The following is a 21,721-nucleotide window of genomic DNA, read 5'->3' on the forward strand; positions in this document are numbered from 1 at the left end:
CTGCTTCATTTACTACACTAAAGCCTTTGACTGTGTGGATCACAACAAACTATGGAAAATGCTTATAAGAGATGGAAAAACAAAACAATCTTACCTGTCTCCTAGAAACCTGTATGCAGGCCAAGAAACAACAGTTAGAAGCAGAAAGGGAACAATAAACTGGTTCAAAATTTGGAAAGGAGTAAGACAGATTGTATATTATCATCTTGCTTTATTTAACTTATATTCAGAGTACAGCATGAAATGCTGGGCTGGATGAATCACAAGCTGGAATCAGAATTGCCAGGAGAAATATCAAGAACTTCAGACATGCAAATTATACCACTCTAATGGCAGAAAATGAAAAGGAACTAAAGACCCTCTTGATGAGGGTAAAAGAAAAGAGTGAAAAAGCTAGCTTAAAACTCAAAATTCAGAAAACTAAGATCCATGGCATCTGGTCCCATCACTTCATGGCAAATAGATGGGGAAGCAGTGGAAACAGTGACAGATTTTATTTTCTTGGGCTCCAAAATTACTGTAGATGTTGACTGCAGCCATGATATTAAAAGACCCTTGCTCCTTGAAAGGAAAGCTATGACATAACTAGCCAGCATATTAAAAAGCAGAGGCATCACTTTGCCAACAAAAATCTGTATAGTCAAAGCTATGGTTTTTCCAGTAGTCATGTACGGATGTGAGAGTTGGACTGTAAAGAAAGCTGAGTGCTGAAGAATTGATGCTTTTGAACTGTGGTGTTGCAGAAGACTCTTTGAGAGTCCCTTGGACTGAAAGGAGATCCAACCAGTCCATCCTAAAGGAAATCAGTCCTGAATATTCATTGGAAGGACTGATGCTGAAGATAAAACTCCAGTTCTTTGGCCACCTGATGTGAAGAACTGACTCATTTGAAAAGACCCTGATGCTGGGAAAGATTGAAGGCAGGAGGAGAAGGGGATGACAGAGGATGAGACGGCTGGATGGCATCACTGACTCAATGGACATGAGTTTGAGTAAACTCCAGGAGTTGATGATGGACAGGGAGGCCTGGCATGCTGCAGTCCATGGGGTCACAAAGAGTCAGACACAACTGAGTGACTGAACTGAACTGAACTGAACTGAACTGAATTAACCTCTAAAGAATTTTTTTCATAAGAACTACAAAATGTATTTCAAATATATTCATAATAATATTCAGTACATGCTGAAAATATAGTTGAGAAGCTTGATTTGGGACATTCTCAAAATATGCTAATGATTCATTCTGTTCTCTGAAGTCTATCCTTATATACAGGCATTCACCCATCCACTCAAACAAACATTCCATCCTCAAAGCACTGTGCAGGTTACTAAAATTACAAAAATGAAATAGATAATTGTTGACAGTCTTTCTGTCTCTGAATCTTCAAAATATAGTACTTTATGGTCTTCGATGGCAAATATAAATTTGTACCATATTTTGTGGAGAAAAAGTCATGCTTTGTTTTTTAGAACACAAGAGAAATCCTTCTGAGGTAAAATGGTTTTGGCAAAAATAGAATTTATGAAGAGGCAGAAGTACCTGTATGAGATTCTGGAATGCTGGTTCTTCTTTATATTTTTTCTAAATCTGATAGTGACTTGGAGATTTTCTCCACAGTTTTTTATTACTGTTTGATTTCATGCAATGAATTTGTCCAAGAGCTTTATCTTTTTCACCCCCAGTGAGAAAACAAATCCGTTTCAACTTTGTGATTATCATCCTTTCCTTTAATAGTTCTAAAAGTCACTTCATTATTTCCAGTCAGAATTAATTTCTCTCTTAACCCCTGGGTGCTCTGCTTCACATCATCCTAAGCTTTAGGACCCAGGATGACAGAGAAGCCTCTGCCTGATGCATCACAGGTTGTTGTGGAAGAGGGGGAGAGACTGCTGCAGCATCTCAAACTGATGAATGTGCTACCCAGAAACAATGCACACAATATTTTCTTTGGGCATTCATTTTCAATTGTCAAGTCTCACGCCATGCCTAAATCATAAGGGGCAGAGAAGTGCAAATAAGCCAGGCATTCAGGAGACCAGAACACTTGTGAAAAGCTCCAAATGTACCAGTCAGGGAAATTTTAGTCTAATTCACTTAAAAACTTGAATAAAGTGGATACTGCTATATAAAAATTACCAAACGTACTCAAGAATAACTAGAAAACATTAGTATACCAACAACTATTCAAGAAATTGATATTTAAAAATCTATACCATTTATAGGTTAGATTTATCAAACCACCAAGAATTCTAATTTTATGCAGACCATTTTTGAGAGTAAAAAGAGAACACAGGATTGCCAGTATCAGAACAGAGACGGTCAGTGCCTCTTGCTTGCAAGATATGCAGACACACAGAGATCCACAGAGAACTGTCACCTAACTGCCAGCATGTTTTATGAAGACAATAAAATCATGAGATACAATCCAGGCAAATATTGCATAAAACAGAAAATTATAGACCAATCTTCCTTATAAACATAGGCATAAAAATGCCACATAAAATATATGAAGTTGAATTCATCAATGTGTAAAAACCAGTATCATGAACACATGGAATTTATCCTGGATTTAAAGGAATGATGAAACATTGAAAATCTATCACCGTAATTCATCACTGTAACAGATCTTTTTAAAATTATTCAACATTTTTAAAAAATCTACTTTTGAATTCATCACATTAACAGATTAAAGAAGAAAATCATATGAATATATGTATCTCAATACAGAGGAACTGTTTTGATGTGATCAAATAATGAGTATGTTCAGTATTGGCACAAAAATCCAAATTTTCTGATTCCTTGAAGAGTATGATTTCCACTGTAGTGGAAAAGTGTCCTTTACCTTGAAATACCATAGTTAAAATGTGCTAATAATACTGGCTATCAAACCATGTCTTAATAACAAATTCACTTTATCAAGTTATCACTAAATAGTAAGTTGTGCTTAAGTCTGAGGATTTCCTGGTGCAGAAACTTCTGTCGATTAATTCCAATTCAAATCCAATTTTGGAATGAAGTGGTTATATGTAATATATACATTGACTGTTATATGCTTTTCAGTGTGCTGTCTCCTAGGCCAGGCACTTCTAATGGGGGCAAAAACTAGTTCTTGGGGCACCAAAAAAATCTTAGATGTAACAGTAGTTTTTGGCCCTCACAAGCTCAACCCTACCTGAAAAAAATTTATTCCTTATTTTAAATTTCTCTCAGTAGAGGGAAACTGGATTTAAGCTAATTTGATTTACTGATTAGAATATTTCAGATAAATTTTAATTCAACTATTTTTTTCCTCCTTACACAGGTGATAATGAAATAAACAAAAAAAAGATTGATAAACTGTTGTAGAGTATGAGTTTCTTTAGACAGGAACCATGTCTAAAAATATCTTTAAATCCTCAGCCTCTAACTGATAGTACATATAATCTTCATAAATTTTAATATGCCATAGTTTCACTGTCTGATACTCTGACAGTTTATTTAAAGTTAACAACTGCCTTAGAGAAATCAACTCATATTTGAAGGAAACGGTTTCTCACCATTTGTCTGAACAAACAATATATTGATTTATTCACAAAAGACAGACATAATATGAAGAACAAGAACTGAGAAAAGCAGCTGCTTTTCATATTGAAAGTAACAGTTACAATATTAAATTAAAAATAATAATAATTTATTGAAACTTTAGTATTGGCCAGGAATGTGCTTAGCATGTATTAATTTATATTTACTGATTTACTGATTAAAAGAATTTTTACTGATTAAAAGAATATAGGGGTAGGGGAGGAAGAGGTACAAACTACAAGTGAGAGGTATAAAATAAGATATAAGGATATATTGTACAACATGGAAAAAATATGGCCAATATTTTGTAACAACTGTATATGGAATGTAACCTTTAAAAACTGTAAATCACTTTATTGTATACCTATAACATATTACTATATAACTGGCAACTATACTTCAATAAAAAATGAAATTTAAAAATTATTAAGATGTCTGTACTACTCAAAGCAAAACACAGACTCAGTACAATCCCTATCAAAATACCAATGGCATTTTTCAAAGAAACAGAAAAATAACAGTTGTAAAATTGGTATAGACTCACACTGTTGTTCAGTAGCCAAGCTGTATTGAACACTTTGCAACTTTATGGGCTGCAGCACACCAGGCTTCCAGTCCCTCCCATCTCTTGGAGTTTGCCCAAGTTCATGTTCATTGAATCAGTGATGCCATCTCATCCTCTGTCACCCTCTTCTCCTTCTATCTTCAGTCTTTCCCAGCATCAAGGTCTTTTTCAGTGAGTCAGCTGTTCGCATCAGGTGGCCAAAGTACTGGAGCTTCAACTTCAGCATCAATCCTTCCAAAGAGTACTCAGGATTGATTTCCTTTGAGATTGGCTGGTTTGATCTTGCTTTCCAAGGGACTCTCAAGAGTCTTCACCAGCATCACAGATCGAAAGCATAAATTTTTTGGCATTCTGCCTTCTTTAATGTCCAGCTCTCACACCCATACATGACAACTGGAAAGACTATAGCCTTGACTATTCAGAGCTTTGTCAGCAAAGTCATCTCTTTGCTTTTTAGCATGTTGTGTAGGTTTGTCATAGCTTTCCTGCCAAGAAGCAATTGTCTTCTAATTTCATGGCGACAGTCACCATCTGCAGTGATTTTAGAGCCCAAGAAGAGGAAATCTGTCACTTCTTCCACCTTTTTCTGTTCTGTTTGCCATGAGGTGATGGGACCAGATCATAAGATCTTAGTTTTTTTAATATCCACTTTTAAGCCAGCTTTTTCACTTTCCTCCTTTGCCCTCATCAAGAGGCCTCTTAAGTTTCTCTTCACTTTCTGTCCTTAGGGTGGTATCATCTGTGTATCTGAGGTTGTTAATATTTGTCCTGTCAATCTTGATTCCAGGTTGTAACTCATCCAGCCTGGCATTTCACATGATATGCTCTGTGTATAAGTTAAATAAACAGGGTGATAATAAACAGCCTTATCGTACTCCTTTCTCTATCCTGAATCAGTCAGTTGTTCCATACAGGGTTTTAACTGTTGCTTCTACAGTTTGTTATGATACACACAGTCAAAGGCTTTAGTATAGTCAATGAAACAGAGTTAGATGTTTTCCTGGAATTTCCTTGCTTTCTCTGTGATCCAGAGAATGTTGGCAATTTGATCTCTAGTTCCTCTGTCTTTTCTAAACCCATCTGCCTGAACATCTGGAGTTTTCAGTTCATGTAAGGCTGAAGCCTAGCCTAGAGGATTTTGAGCATAACCTTCCTAGCATGGGAGATGAATGCAATTGTCTGATGGTTTGAACCTTCTTTAATATTGCCCTTCTTGGGAATTGGAATGAGGACTGACCTTTTCCAGTCCTGTGCCCACTGCTGGGTTTTCCAAATTTGCTGACAGATTGAGTGCAGCACTTTAATAGCATCATCTTTTAAATAGTTCTGCTGGAATTCCATCACCACCTCAAGCTTTATTGGCAGCAGTGCATATATGGAACCACAAAAGATCCCAAATAAAAGAACCTTGAGAAAGAACAGAGTAGAAGGTATCAAGTGATGATTTCAAGTTATATTACAAGGCTATACTAATCAGAACAGTATGGCATTGGTATAAAAATAGACTCATAGACCAATGGAACACAGTGGAAACCTCAGAAGTAAATCCTGGTATACATAATCAACTCTTAGTAAGGGAATCAGGAATATATTCACAATGGGGAAAGGAAGGATACTCTTTTCAATAAATAGTATTGGGAAAACTGGATTGCCACACACAAGAGTGAAACTGAACCCATGTGTTACACCAGACACAAAAATCTATTCAAAAATATATTAAAGAGTTAAATGTAAGATCTGCAACCATAAAACTCTATAAGAAACCATGTAGGATAAGCTCCTTGACATGGGCCTTTCATTATTTTTGGATATGACCACAAAAGGTCAGGCAACAACAGCGAAAATAAACAAGCAGGACTATATCAAACTAAAAAGCTTCTTCTGCATGGCAAGGGAAACAAGCAAAATGAAACATAGTCCATGGTTTTGGAAAAAAATATATACGAACCATATATCTCAGCAAAGATAGTGTATATTTGCTAAGAAAGTAGACAGAAGGTACTCTCAAAACAACAAGAAAGGAGATGGATATGTTAGTTAGCTTGATTATAATAATCATCTCACTAAATATTATATATCAAATCATCCTACTTTACACCTTAAAATATACACAATTTCTGTTATACAATATAAAACATATGTGAACAATAATTTAAGATTGTTCTTGATCAAAGAAACTTGACTTTAAGTAACCATAATGATAACTCAGGTAGATGCAACCTTTCTATGAGAATAAGAAACCTGATGTGGAGCAGAATATTCAACATTACTTTTGTTTTTATTAAATGAGTTATTAAAAAGAATGAATCAGAATCTACTTCAAGCTTGAGCCTTACAGAAACTTTATCACCCGAGTAACTAGCATATGCCAGAATATATCTTTTCTGCTCAGTTTATTATATTATCCCCACCCACTCAAACTAATAACCACATTAGTAGACAGTAGATAAGTACAAAGCAAAGGCTAATATTAATAATCATATTCAGTTCAGTTCAGTCGCTCAGTCATGTCCGATTCTGCGACCCCATGGACTGCAGCACTCCAGGCCTCCCTGTCCATTACCAACTCTTGGAGTTTACTCAAACCCATGTCCATTGAGTCGGTGATGCCATTCAACCATCTCATCCTCTGTCGTCCCCTTCTCCTACAGCCTTCAATCTTTCCCAGCATCAGGGTCTTTTCAAATGAGTCAGTTCTTCACATTAGGTGGCCAAAGTATTGGAGTTTCAGCCTCAACATCAGTCCTTCCAATGAACACTCAGGACTGATCTCCTTTAGGATGGACTGGTTGGATCTCCTTGCAGTCCAAGGGACTCTCAAGAGTCTTCTCCAACACCATAGTTCAAAAGCATCAATTCTTCAGTGCTCAGCTTTATTTATAGTCCAACTCTCACATCCATACATGATTACTGGAAAAACCATAGCCTTGACGAGACAGACCTTTGTTGGCAAAGTAATGTCTCTGCTTTTTAACATGCTGTCTAGGTTGGTCATAACTTCCATTCCAAGGAGTAAGCATCTGCATTTCATGGCTGCATTCACCATCTGCAGTGATTCTGGACCCCAGAAAAATAAATTAGCCACTGTTTCCACTGCTTCCCCATCTATTTGTCATGAAGTGATGGGACCAGATGCCATGATCTTAGTTTTCTGAATGTTGAGCTTTAAGCCAACTTTTTCACTCTCCTCTTTCACCTTCATCAGGAGGCTCTTTAGTTCTTCTTCACTTTCTGCCGTAAGGGTGCTGTCATCTGCATATCCAGAGAAAGCAATGGCATCCCCCTGTAGTACTCTTGCCTGGAAAATCCCATGGATGGAGGAGCCTGGTAGGCTGCGCTCAATGAGGTCATTAAAGTCAGACACGACTGAGTGACTTCACTTTCACTTTTTACTTTCATGCATTGAAGAAGGAAATGGCAACCCACTCCAGTGTTCTTGACTGGAGAATCCCAGGGACAGGGGAGCCTGGTGGGCTGCTGTCTATGAGGTCTCACAGAGTCGGACACGACTGAAGTGACTTAGCAGCAGCAGCATCTGCATATCTGAGGTTATTGATATTTCTCCCAGAAATCTTGATTCCAGCTTGTGCTTCATCCAGCCCAGCGTTTCTCATGATGTACTCTGAATAGAAGTTAAATAAGCACGGAGATACTATACAGCCTTGACGTACTCCTTTTCCTATTTGGAACCAGTCTGTTGTTCCATGTCCAATTCTAACTGTTGTTTCCTGACCTGCATACAGATTTCTCAAGAGGCAGGTCAGGTGGTCTAGTATTCCCATCTCTTTTCCACAGTTTATTGTGATCCACACAGTCAAAGCCTTTGGCATATCACATTATTCATCTTTAAAAAGCCTTTAACTTTTTTAGGTCTCTAAAAAATAAAGTTCACTATTTGTAAGCTAAACTCTGGTTGTCATTGGGCAAATAATTAGCATGTAAATAGGAAGCATTAATATAAACATGGCTAGTGAAGGTGATGAAATTCCAGCTGAGCTATTTAAAATCCTAACAGATGATGCTCTTACGTGCTGCACTCAACATGTCAGAAAAAGTGGAAAACTGAGCAGTGACCAAAGGACTGGAAAAGGTCAGTTTTCATTCCAATCCCAAAGAAGGGCAGTGCCAAAGAATGTACAAACTACCATACAATTGCCCTTATTTTGCATGCTAGTAAGGTTATGCTCAAAATCCTTCAAGCTAGACTTCAGCAGTAGGTGAACTGAGAACTTCCAGATATACAAGCTGGGTTTAGAAGACAGAGGAACCAGATATCAAATTGCCAACATTTGTTGGATCACAGAGAAAGATAATATTTTAAAAAATCTACTCCTGCTTCATTGACTGCAAAAAAAGCCTTTGACTCTGTGGATCACAGCAAACTGGAAAATTCTGAGAGATGGGAGTACCAGACCACAATGGATGGTGACTGCAGCCATGAAATTAAAAGATGCTTTCTCCTTGGAAGAAAAACTACAATAAACCTAGACAATGTATTAAAAAGCAGAGACATTACTTTACTGACAAAGATCTGTAGAGTCAAAGCTACGGTTTTTCCAGTAGTCATGTATGGATGTGAGAGTTGGACCATAGAGAAATCTGAGAACTGAACAATTGATGCTTTTGAACTGTGGTGTTAGAGGAGACTCTTGAGAGTCCCTTGGACTATAAGGAGATCAAACTAGTCAATCCTAAAGGAAATCAGTCCTCAATATTCATTGGAAGGACTGATGCTGAAGTTGAAGTTCTAGTACTTTGGCCACCTGATGTGAACAGTTGACTCATTGGAAAGGACCATGATGCTGGGAAAGATTGAAAGCAGGAGATGGGGATGACAAAGAATGAGATGGTTGGATGGCATCACCAACTCAATGGACATGCATTTGAGCAAGCTCCAGGAGTTGGTGATGGACGAGGAAGCCTGGCGTGCTGCAGTCCATGGGGTCACAAAGAGTCAGACATGACTGAGCAACTGAACTGAACTGAACTGATCCATATTGCTGCAAATGGCATTGTTTCATTGTTTTTGATGGCTGAGTAATAGTCTATTGTGTATGTATAACACATCTTCTATATCTATTCATCTGCAGATGGACACTTAGGTTGCTTCCATATCTTGGCTATTGTAGACAGCACTGCATTGAACATTGGGGTGCATGTATCTTTTTGAACCATGTTTTTCTTCAGATACATGCCCCAGAGTGGGATTGCTGGATCATATGGTAGCTCTGTTTCTAGTTCCTTAAGGAACGTCCATACTGTTCTCCATAGGGGGTGTTCCAGTTTACATTCCCACCAACAATGTAGATGTGTGTGTTAGTCGCTCAGTTGTATCCAACTCTTTACAACCCCATGGACTGTAACCTACCAAGCTCTTCTGTCCATGGAATTCTCCAGGTAAGAATACTGGAGTGGTAGCCATTCCCTTCTCCAGGGGATCTTCCCAATCCAGGGATAGATCCCAGGTCTCTTGCATTGCAGGCAGATTCTTAACTTTCTGAGCCACTAGGGAAGCCCCAACAATGTAGGAAAGGATCCTTTTTCTCCACACGTCCCAGATTTGTTATTTGTAGGCTTTTTGATGATGGCCATTCTAACTGGTATGAGGTGATATCTCACTTTAGTTTTGATTTGAATTTATCTAATAATTACTGACGTTGAGCATCTTTTCATACGCCTCTTGGTCAACTCTAAGTCTTCTTTGGAGAAACATCTATTTAGGTCTTTTGCCCATTTTTTCATGGGTTGTTCTTAAAATATGTATGGAGACACAAAAGACCCCAAAGAGCCAAAACAATCTTGAGAATGAAAGACAGACTTGGAGGATTAGGTTCCTTGACTTTAAATTACACTGCAAAGCTACAGTCATTAAAGCAGTATGGTGCTGACACAAAATCAGACATAAAGATCAATGGAACAGGGTAGAGAGCCCATGTAGCACCTATGGTCAATTAATCTATGACAAAGAAAGCAAGACTGTACAATGGAGAAAAGATAGTCTCTTTTAATAAGTGATGCTGAGAAAACTGGACAGCTACATATAAAAAATGAAATTAGAACATTCTTTAGCACCACGCACAAAAATAAACTCAAAATGAATTAACAGCCTAAATGTAAGACCAGATACTATAAATTCTTAGAGGAAAATATAGGCAGAACACTCTTTAACATAAATCACCACAATATCTTTTTCAATCTTCTCCTAGAGTAATGAAAATGAAAACAAAAGTAAACAAATGGGACCTACTTAAACTGAAAAGTTTTCATAGCACAAGAAACCATAAACAAAATGAAAAGACAACCCATAGAATGTGAGGAAATGTTGCAAACAATGCAGCCGATAAGGAATTAATCTCTAAATCTTATAAACGGCTCATGCAACTCAATATCCAAAAAATGAACCTCACAAAATTTTAATTAAAAAATCAGATGATATAGGTGAGAAATCTGAGATCAAAGAGATCAATTAACTTGCCCCAAGTAAATGACAGAACAAAATTAGTCTCTTAAAATTTCTACCAGTTATATTACCAATAAGGAGTTCATATCCAAAATATATAAAGAGCTCATACAACTCATTATCAAAAAAGTCAATTAAAAAATACACAAGACCTGAACAGACATTTCTCCAGAGAAGACATACAGATGACCAATAGGAAAAGATGCTCAACATTACTAATCATCAAAGAAATGTAAATGAGGTATTATCTCACACCTGTAGAATGGCTACCATCATTAAGACCACAAATAACATTGATGAGAATTTGGAGAAAAGGATACCCTACTACATTGTTTGTAGGAATGTAAATTGGTATAGCCACAATGTAAATTAGTATGAAGTTTCCTCAATAAACCAAAAATAGAACTACCAATTGGTCCTCCATTTCCATTCTTGGATATATTACTGAGGTAAAAAAAAAAATAGTAATTTGAAAAGGTATGTTCATGAGACAGGGATCAAAACCATCCCCCAAAAAAAGAAATGCAAAAAGGCAAAATGGCTATCTGAGGAGGCCTTACAAATAGCTGTGAAAAGAAGAGAAGCCAAAAGCAAAGGAGAAAAGGAAAGATACTCCCATTTGAATGCAGAGTTCCAAAGAATAGCAAGGAGAGATAAGAAAGCCTTCCTCAGTGATCAATGCAAAGAAAAAGAGAAAAAGAATATAATGGGAAAGACTAGAGATCTCTTTAAGAAAATTAGAGATACCAAGGGAACATGTCATGCAAAGATGGGCACAATAAAGGACAGAAATGGGATGGACCTGACAGAAGCAGATGATATTAAGAAGAGGTGGCAAGAATACACAGACGAACTGTACAAAAAAGATCTTCATGACCCAGATAATCAGGAAGGTGTGATCAACTCACCTAGAGCCAGACATCCTGGAATGTGAAGTCAAGTGGGCCTTAGAAAGCGTCACTACGAACAAAGCTAGTGGAAGTGATGGAATTCCAGTTGAGCTATTCCAAATCCTGAAAGATGATGCTATGAAAGTGCTGCACTCAATATGCCAGCAAAGTTGGAAAACTCAGCAGTGGCCACGGGACTGGAAAAGGTCAGTTTTCATTCCAATCCCAAAGAAAAGCAATGCCAAAGAATGCTCAAACTACCGCACAATTGCACTCATGTCACATGCTAGTAAAGTAATGCTCAAAATTCTCCAAGCCAGGCTTCAGCAATACATGAACCGTGAACTTCCAGCTGGACCTCGAATAGCCAAAGCAATCTTGAGAAAGAAGAATGGAACTGGAGGAATCAACCTACCTGACTTCAGGCTCTACTACAAAGCCACAGTTATCAAGACAGTATGGTACTGGCACAAAGACAGAAATATAGATCAATGGAACAAAATAGAAAGCCCAGAGATAAATCCATGCACATATGGACACCTTATCTTTGACAAAGGAGGCAAGAATATACAATGGATTAAAGACAATCTCTTTAACAAGTGGTGCTGGGAAATCTGGTCAACCACTTGTAAAAGAATGAAACTAGAACACTTTCTAACACCATATACAAAAATAAACTCAAAATGGATTAAAGATCTCAACGTAAGACCAGAAACTATAAAACTCCTAGAGGAGAACATCGGCAAAACACTCTCTGACATACATCACAGCAGGATCCTCTATGACCCACCTCCCAGAATATTGGAAATAAAAGCAAAAATAAACAAATGGGAACTAATTAACCTTAAAAGCTTCTGCACATCAAAGGAAACTATTAGCAAGGTGAAAAGACAGCCTTCAGAATGGGAGAAAATAATAGCAAATGAAGCAACTGACAAACAACTAATCTCAAAAATATACAAGCAACTCCTACAGCTCAACTCCAGAAAAATAAATGACCCAATCAAAAAATGGGCCAAAGAACTAAATAGACATTTCTCCAAAGAAGACATACAGAGGGCTAACAAACACATGAAAAGATGCTCAACATCACTCATTATCAGAGAAATGCAAATCAAAACCACTATGAGGTACCATTTCACACCAGTCAGAATGGCTGCGATCCAAAAGTCTACAAATAATAAATGCTGGAGAGGGTGTGGAGAAAAGGGAACCCTCTTACACTGTTGGTGGGAATGCAAACTAGTATAGCCACTATGGAGAACAGTGTGGAGATTCCTTAAAAAACTGGAAATAGAACTGCCTTATGATCCAGCAATCCCACTGCTGGGCATACACACTGAGGAAACCAGAAGGGAAAGAGACACGTGTACCCCAATGTTCATCGCAGCACTGTTTATAATAGCCAGGACATGGAAGCAACCTAGATGTCCATCAGCAGATGAATGGATAAGAAAGCTGTGGTACATATACACAATGGAGTATTACTCAGCCATTAAAAAGAATACATTTGAATCAGTTCTAATGAGATGGATGAAACTGGAGCCTATTATACAGAGTGAAGTAAGCCAGAAAGAAAAACACCAATGCAGTATACTAACACATATATATGGAATTTAGAAAGATGGTAACAATAACCCTGTATACGAGACAGCAAAAGAGACACTGATGTATAGGACAGTCTTATGGACTCTGTGGGAGAGGGAGAGAGTGGGAAGATTTGGGAGAATGGCATTGAAACATGTAAAATATCATGTATGAAACGAGATGCCAGTCCAGGTTCGATGCACGATACTGGATGCTTAGGGCTAGTGCACTGGGACGACCCAGAAGGATGGTATGGGGAGGGAGGAGGGAGGAGGGTTCAGGATGGGGAACACATGTATACCTGTGGCGGATTCATTTTGATATTTGGCAAAACTAATACAATTATGTAAAGTTTAAAAATAAAATAAAATTTCAAAAAAAATTTTCAAAAAAAAAAAAAGAAAAGGCAGAGGAACCAGAGATCAAATTGCCAACCTCTACTGGATCATCTAAAAAGTAAGAGAGTTCCAGAAAAACACCTACTTCTGCTTTATTGACTATGCCAAAGCCTTTGACTGTGTGGATCTCAATAAACTGTGAAAAATTCTGAAAGAGATGGGAATACCAGAACACCTGACCTGCCTCTTGAGAAATCTGTATGCAGGTCACGAAGCAACAGTTAGAACTGGACATGGAACAACAGACTGGTTCCAAGCAGGAAAAGGAGTATGTCAGGCTGTATATTGTCACTGTGCTGATTTAACTTCTATGCAGAGTACATCATGAGAAACGCTGGGCTGGAAGAAGCACAAGCTGAAATCAAGATTTCCAGGAGAAATATCAATAACCTCAGATATGCAGAAGACAGCACCCTTATGGCAGAAAGTGAAGAGCAACTAAAGAGCCTCTTGATGAAAGTGAAAGAGGAGAGTGAAAAAGTTGGCTTAAAGCTCAACATTCATAAAACGAAGATCATGGCATCCAGTCCCATCACTTCATGGCAAATAGATGGGTAAACAGTGGCTGATTTATTTTGGGGGGTTCCAGAATCACTGCAGATGGTGACTGCAGCCATGATATTAAAAGATGCTTGCTCCTTGGAAGAAAAGCTATGACAAACCTAGATAGTATATTAAAAAGCAGAGACATTACTTTGCCAACAAAGGTCCATCTAGTCAAAGCTATGTATGGTTTTTCCAGGAGTCATGTATGGATATGAGAGTTGGACTATAAATAAAGCTGAGCACCTAAGAATTGATGCTTTTGAACTATGGTGTTGAAGAAGATTCTTGAGAGTCCCTTGGACTGCAAGGAGATCCAACCAGTCCATCCTAAAGGAGATCAGTCCTGAGTATTCATTGGAAGGACTGATGTTGAGGCTGAAACTCTAATACTTTAGCCACCTGATGCGAAGAGCTGACTCATTGGAAAAGACCCTGATGCTGGGAAAGATTGAAGGCCAGAAGAGAAGGGGACAACAGAGGATGAGATGGTTGGATGACATCACCAACTCGATGGAGATGAGTTTGGGTAAACTCCAGGAGTTGGTGATGAACAGGGAGGCCTGGCCTGCTACAGTCCATGGGGTCGCAAAGAGCTGGACACGACTGAGCGACTAAACTGAACTGATGTACCCAGTGTTCATAGCAGCATTATATACAAGAGCCTATGTAAGGGTCCATCAACAGATGAACAGATAAAGATGGGATATACATACACACAATGCAATATTCCTCAGTCATTGAAAAAAGAATGAAGTTTTGACACTTGCAACAATATGGATAGGCCTGGAGGACACTATGCTTAGTGAAATAAGTCAGAAAAATACAAATACTGTATGTTATCACTTATATATGGAATCTAAACACTAAGATGAGTAAATATGACACAACAGAAACAGACTCATACAGAGAACAGACTAGTTGTTATCAGTGGGGATAGGCAAGGAAGGAAGACAGGAGGAGGTAGGAGATTCAGAAGTATACACTACTGTGTATTAAAATAAGCTACAGGATATATTGTGTACACAGGAAATATAGCCAATATTTTATTATAACTTTAAATGTAGCATAATCTATAAAAATATTAAATCGTATGCTATATACTTGACACTAATATTGTAGATCAACTATACTTCAGTTTTTAAAAAAGAATAGTCTCTTGACTCCATATTCCATGCTTTTCGCTAATTTTACTGTCCCCCTTAGAAGCTTTAACTGAAAAAGACTTCTGATAGTTGCTTATCATTAAAAAGAAAAACTGTATGGAATACAATATATGCCCCTCAGTGAAATCAGGATAATGCTCTGGTCATGATACTCATGTTCATAATGCAGCTTCCTTTCTGAGCACTTATCTGAATTTAATGGGCTTTCAATTGCATGTTCATATATCTTCTAGGTTTCCACAGACGTGCAGCTCCAGTTACAAGAAGGCAGTTTCCACACGGTGCACACAGGATGGATTACCTGCACTTCGAGGATGACAGCCGTGGATGGTGGTTTGACATGGATATGGTGATCATCTATATTTATTCAGTGAACTGGGTCATTGGATTCATTGTTTTCTGCTTTCTTTGCTATTTTTTCTTTCCATTTTAGGAATTTCCATACCTTAATACTGTTGCACAATTACAAGTGATGTAGATAACAATACTTAAACATTTTTAAAATGTGCTTTGAAGTTTTTATAATGTATTATATAAATTGTTGGTGTTTATAGAAAATATGAGAATGGATTTATTTATGAATGTTTCATGTAACAAACTAAACTTGACTTAAGATCTAATCTGTTAGCACTTAGCAACAATGCACTATTAATTTTACAGTTCTCCTTGATGTGGGATTTGTGGTTCTAATTTTACAATGTCACTTTTACACATATTGTAAAGACTGAGGTTTTCCGTCCACTTAAAAATACAAAATGAAATGATAATATGAGTAGATATTATCTTTAATTATAAACTATCTAGTAATCATCACCTATTCTCAGGCAAGTTACATACATTGAAGGTAAACCATCTTCTCTGGGAACTAATCTAGCAGGGTATATTCAGTTTTGCTTTCCAGTGATCTCTATTTATGTCCTTAGTTTCCTTTCTATTACCAACACAGCTGACTATACTTTGTTTTTAACAGACCTAATAATATCATTAGTGCAACGTTTTAAACTATTACAAGAATAGAATAGTAAACACAAACAAAATAAAAAGGAAAAATAAAACTAATTCACACCAACAAAGACTTAGAAAATTACATTAACACTTTTCCAATTGCAGGATTACTCACCTGAAGAAATTAAAAAGTTACTTTCAGAGCAATGCATGTCTAAGCTGTAATTAATTTAGTGATTCTTTTAACTTGGAGGTTGTCAAATATATTGTAAATGTACAATAAAGAGTAGCTTTTAAATTTTTTCATTGTTATTAACTAATTTTATGTCTGGAATAAGAATTGTTGGAAACTTAAGGCTTAAGGGTTTATAGAACAAAAACTTGGCTTATTATTATTATTACTACAGTATTCCTTGGAATTAGTTTTCCCATATTAATTTTTTTAAATTTTATTTTATTTAACTTTACAATATTGTATTGGTTTTGCCATATATCAAAATGAATCTGCCACAGGTATACACGTGTTCCGCATCCTGAACCCTCCTCCCTCCTCCCTCCCCATACCGTCCCTCTGGGTCGTCCCAGTGCACCAGCCCCAAGCATCCAGTATCGTGCATCGAACCTGGACTGGCGACTCATTTCATACATGATATTATACATGTTTCAATGCCACTCTCCCAAATCATCCCACCCTCTCCCTCTCCCACAGAGTCCAAAAGACTGTTCTATATATCAGTGTCTCTTTTGCTGTCTCGTATACAGGGTTATTGTTACCATCTTTCTAAATTCCATATATATGCATTAGTATACTGTATTGGTGTTTTTCTTTCTGGCTTACTTCCTTCTGTATAATAGGCTCCAGTTTCATCCACCTCATTAGAACTGATTCAAATGTGTTCTTTTTAATGGCTGAGTAATACTCCATTGTGTATATGTAAATATTTTTTAAAAAGGAGATCTGAATTATCCCAGTACAAAAGAGAATTCGGGTAGGTAGTCCACTATTAAAAGAGAAAAAACTAAAGCACAGAGAAGTAAGCTTGTTTATTTCTATCATTTAGGTGGTCTTTGTGTAACCTAGAACCAAAGTTTTTATTATGAACTACTAATTCAACATTTCTACACTATGATACCATATACTTGGTAAGGCAGTAGGCATATTTTAACATAAGGTAAGTGACCCTCTCATGGCACTAAAACTACTACTGCCATTCAAACAAATTGAGATTCATCAGTCTGCAGAAAGTCCAATTGTGTCCTAACTGCTGACTATATTTGAATAAAAGCATTTAACTGACAGTATGTGATGTTCTAAGAAAATATGGAAGAGTGATAAAAATTTTATTCTAACATTGCTTACTGTGTTTTAAATTATATCTGTGAAAGAAAATAGTGTAAATCAGATACCATCAAATCCAGAAATCAGAAGACTAAATACATTTTAAAACAGATCCATCATCACTCATATACTATAGTTAAATATATGTATGTATATATAATGCTTGCAGTCTAGTGACTAAACTATATCCTGGTGAAACTGCACTGTTGGCAAACTTCAGTATTAGTTTACAAAAATAAAAATGGGTATTTATAATCACTGATTTCTACCAAAGTAAAGATGATATTGTTAAGGCAAAATATTGCCTTCTTAAAATATATGTCAGGAGAAATTAACAAAACACACGTGGGAAGCAATGTTTTAAGAACTTTGAAATAAATTGTAGCCATTTCCCAAGCAACTCCTGGCTTATAAGCTCTAGCAAATATGGCTTCATTCATTTCTAATTTACTTAAAAATTTATTGTAATTATACATGAAGTAACAGTCAAAAAACTAAGATCATGGCATCCAGTCCCATCACTTCATGGCAAATAGATGGGGAAACAGTGGAAACAGTGATAGACTTAATTTTCTTGGGCTCCAAAATCACTGCAGATGGTGACTGCACCCATAAAATTAAAAGACAGTTGCTCTGTGGAAGAAGAGCTATGACAAACCTGGACAACATATTAAAAAGCAGAGACATTACTTTGCCGACAAAGGTCCATATAGTCAAAGCTATGGGTCTTTTGATGTATGGATGTTAGAGTTGGACCAAAAAGAAGGCTAAGCATCAGAGAATTGATCTTTTGAAATGTAGTGTTGGAGAAGACTCTTGAGAGTCCCTTGGACTTCCAGGAGATCAAACCAGTCAGTCTTAAAGGAAATCAGTCCTGAATATTCATTGGAAGGCCTGATGCTGAAGCTGAAGCTCCAGTACTTTGGCCACCTGATGCCAACTCATTAGAAAAGGCCCAACTCATTAGAAAAGTCCCTAATGCTGGGAAAGATTGAAGGCTGAAGGAGAAGGGGATGACAGAGGATGAGATGGTTGGATGACATCACTGACTCAATGGACATAAGTTGGAGCAAACTCCAGGAGTTGGTGATGGACAGGGGAGCTTGGCATGCTGCACTCCATGGGGTCGCAAAGAGTCAAACACGACTGAACAACAAAAGTAAAATAAATTTTATTATAGGTAAAGATTTCTCAGAGATTTTAATAAAGTTGATTCCCAAAATATATTTATTAGGTCAGTGGTACATATCACTTTATGAAGTGAAGTGAAGTCACTCAGTTTTGTCCAGCTCTTTGCAACCCAATGGACTGTAGCCTACCAGGCTCCTCTGTCCATGTTATTTCCCAGGCAAGAGTACTGGAGTGGGTTGCCATTTCCTTCTCCAGGGGATCTTCCCAACCCAGAGATCGAACCCAGGTCTCCAGCATTGCAGGCAGATGCTTTACCCTCTGAGCCATAGCTCTGTATATACAAGCTAAATCCAAATATATATATATATATATATATATATATATATATCCAACCTAGATAGCATGTTCAAAAGCAGAGACATTACTTTGCCAACAAAGGTCCGTCTAGTCAAGGCTATGGTTTTTCCAGTGATCATGTATGAATGTGAGAGTTGGACTGTGAAGAAGGCTGAGCGCCAAAGAATTGATGCTTTTGAACTGTGGTGTTGGAGAAGACTCTTAAGAGTCCCTTGGACTGCAAAGAGATCCAACCAGTCCATTCTGAAGGAGATCAGCCCTGGGATTTCTTTGGAAGGAATGATGCTAAAGCTGAAACTCCAGTACTTTGGCCACCTCATACAAAGAGTTGACTCATTGGAAAAGACTCTGATGCTGGGAAGGATTGGGGGCAGGAGGAGAAGGGAACGACAAAGGATGAGATGGCTGGATGGCATCACTGACTTGATGGACGTGAGTCTGAGTGAACTCCGGGAGTTGGTGGTGGACAGGGAGGCCTGGCATGCTGCGATTCATGGGGTTGCAAAGAGTCGGACATGACTGAGCAACTGAACATCCTTACTTGATGCTGGGCAAGACTGAAGGCAACAGGAGAAGAGAGCAGCAGAGGATGAGATGCTGAGATAACATCTCTGACTCCATGGACATGAATTTGAGCAAACTCCAGGAGATAGTGAAGGACAGGGAAGGCTGGCATGCTGCAGTCCATAGGGTTGCAAAGAGTTGGACACGACTTATTGACTACAACCCTTGCATAAACAGAATCCCCTTTTCAAAAGGAGTTATAGTCTGGAGGAGCATTCTCAAGTCACATCCGGTCATTGATACAGAGCTTGAGCTAGGAATTTAAATCCCTGTGTTCATCTTTTTTATTGGCCAGTAAGAGATGTCTGTGTACCCATGATTTTATATATATATATATATATAATCTATATATATATGTATGTGTATTCTGAAAGAGATGGGGATACCAGACCACCTGACTTGCCACTTGAGAAACTTGTATGCAGGTCAGGAAGCAAGAGTTAGAACTGGACATGGAACAACAGACTGGTTCCAAATAGGAGAAGGAGTATGTCAAGGCTGTATATTGTCACCCTGCTTATTTAACTTACATGCAGAGTACATCATGAGAAACGCTAGGCTGGAAGAAGCACAAGCTGGAATCAAGATTGCTGGGAGAAATATCAATAACCTCAGATATGCAGATGAGGTTATGCCACCCTTATGGCAGAAAGTGAAGAGGAACTCAAAAGCCTCTTGATGAAAGTGAAAGTAGAGAATGAAAAAGTTGGCTTAAAGCTCAACATTCAGAAAACTAAGATCATGGCAACTGGTCCCATCACTTCATGGGAAATAGATGGGGAAACAGTGGAAACAGTGGCAGACTTTATTTTGGGGGGGCTCCAAAATCACTGCAGATGGTGACTGCAGCCATGAAATTAAAAGACGCTTACTCCTTGGAAGAAAAGTTATGACCAACCTAGATAGCATATTCAAAAGCAGAGATATTACTTTGCCAACAAAGGTCCATCTAGTCAAGGCTATGGTTTTTCCTGTGGTCATGTATAGATGTGAGAGTTGGACTGTGAAGAAGGCTGAGCGCCGAAGAATTGATGCTTTTGCACTGTGGTGTTGGAGAAGACTATTGAGAGTCCCTAGGACTGCAAGGAGATCCAACCAGTCCATTCTAAAGGAGATCAGTCCTGGCTGTTCTTTGGAAGGACTGATGCTAAAGCTGAAACTCCAGTACTTTGGCCACCTCATGCGAAGAGTTGACTCACTGGAAAAGACTGTGATGCTAGGAGGGATTGGAGGCAGGAGGAGAAGGGGATGACAGAGGATGAGATGGCTGGATGGCATCACCTACTCGATGGACATGATTTGAGTGAACTCCGGGAGTTGGTGATGGACACGGAGGCCTGGCATGCTGCAATTAATGGGGTCGCCATCAGACATGACTGAGCAACTGAACTGAACTGATATATGTATATGTATTATATATAATATACATGTATACATGCAGGTACATATACATGTATACATATACACATGTATATACATATATATAATATATATGTGTGTGTTTGTGTAGTATATACACATACACAAAACAAGGAAATGAAATGATTACATGGTTTTGAGAATCAGTTTACACAAATCCAGAGTCCATAGGGAAGGCAGTAAGAAATGTAAGAACACAAAAGTCTAGGATTCAAAAGACCATGGCCAAAGCTGTTGTCCATAGGTAGAGTTTCCTTCTCCAGGGAATGTCTAAACCTTCTTTTAAGACCTTCCAATTGATTATCAGGCCCACCAGGCTAATGGCTGATGAGGGACTTTATATCTGAAAAAAATTCTTTTCACAGGAGAAGCTTCACTGACGTTTTATTAAGTAATTAAGAGAAGGTGTATATCTGCTAGACTAGCTCATGCTTTCCTTCCCTCTTTCCAACTCTTATGAAAGCATAATTCTTATAGCCTACTTATTGATAAATACATTGCAAAGGAAATTCTAAGGACTGTAATTTAGCCTCGCCAAGTTGACATACCACAAAGCCATCGCACATGTGATGTCCTCATGTCTGAGGTAGATCTCATCTCTGAGCTATAAATACAAAAGGATTAATCTTAAAATCAGTATAAACTCAAATTAAAAGTTTATAGCATCAGTTCAGTTCAGTCGCTCAGTTGTGTCTGACTCTTTGCGACCCCATGAATTGCAGCACACCAGGCCTCCCTGTCCATCACCAACTCCTGGAGTTCACTCAGACTCATGTCCATCAAGTCGGTGATGCC

General features: G+C 37.9%; 1 protein-coding gene and 1 long non-coding RNA gene across 14 annotated transcripts in view; one reads left to right on the forward strand and one right to left on the reverse strand.

The window, feature by feature from the left end:
- Nucleotides 1-16,418, forward strand: part of RNF180 (ring finger protein 180) — a 305,462-nt gene extending 289,044 nt beyond the window's left edge. For all 10 annotated transcript variants that reach the window (XM_086361912.1, XM_086361917.1, XM_086361916.1 and 7 more), the window contains one exon: nt 15,405-16,418. In XM_086361912.1, coding sequence (XP_086218038.1) covers nt 15,405-15,604 — 200 coding nt within the window. In that variant the 3' untranslated portion in view covers nt 15,605-16,418. The remainder of the gene's footprint in view (nt 1-15,404) is intronic.
- LOC147350438 (uncharacterized) overlaps nt 1-21,721 on the reverse strand; it is a 130,516-nt gene that overhangs the window by 28,347 nt on the left and 80,448 nt on the right. The window lies entirely within an intron of this gene.

Source organism: Bos grunniens, chromosome 20 (assembly GCF_055505025.1).
Source record: "Bos grunniens cultivar Pamir isolate PY7600 chromosome 20, Bosgru_T2T1.0, whole genome shotgun sequence".
Taxonomy (NCBI): Eukaryota; Metazoa; Chordata; class Mammalia; order Artiodactyla; family Bovidae; genus Bos; species Bos grunniens.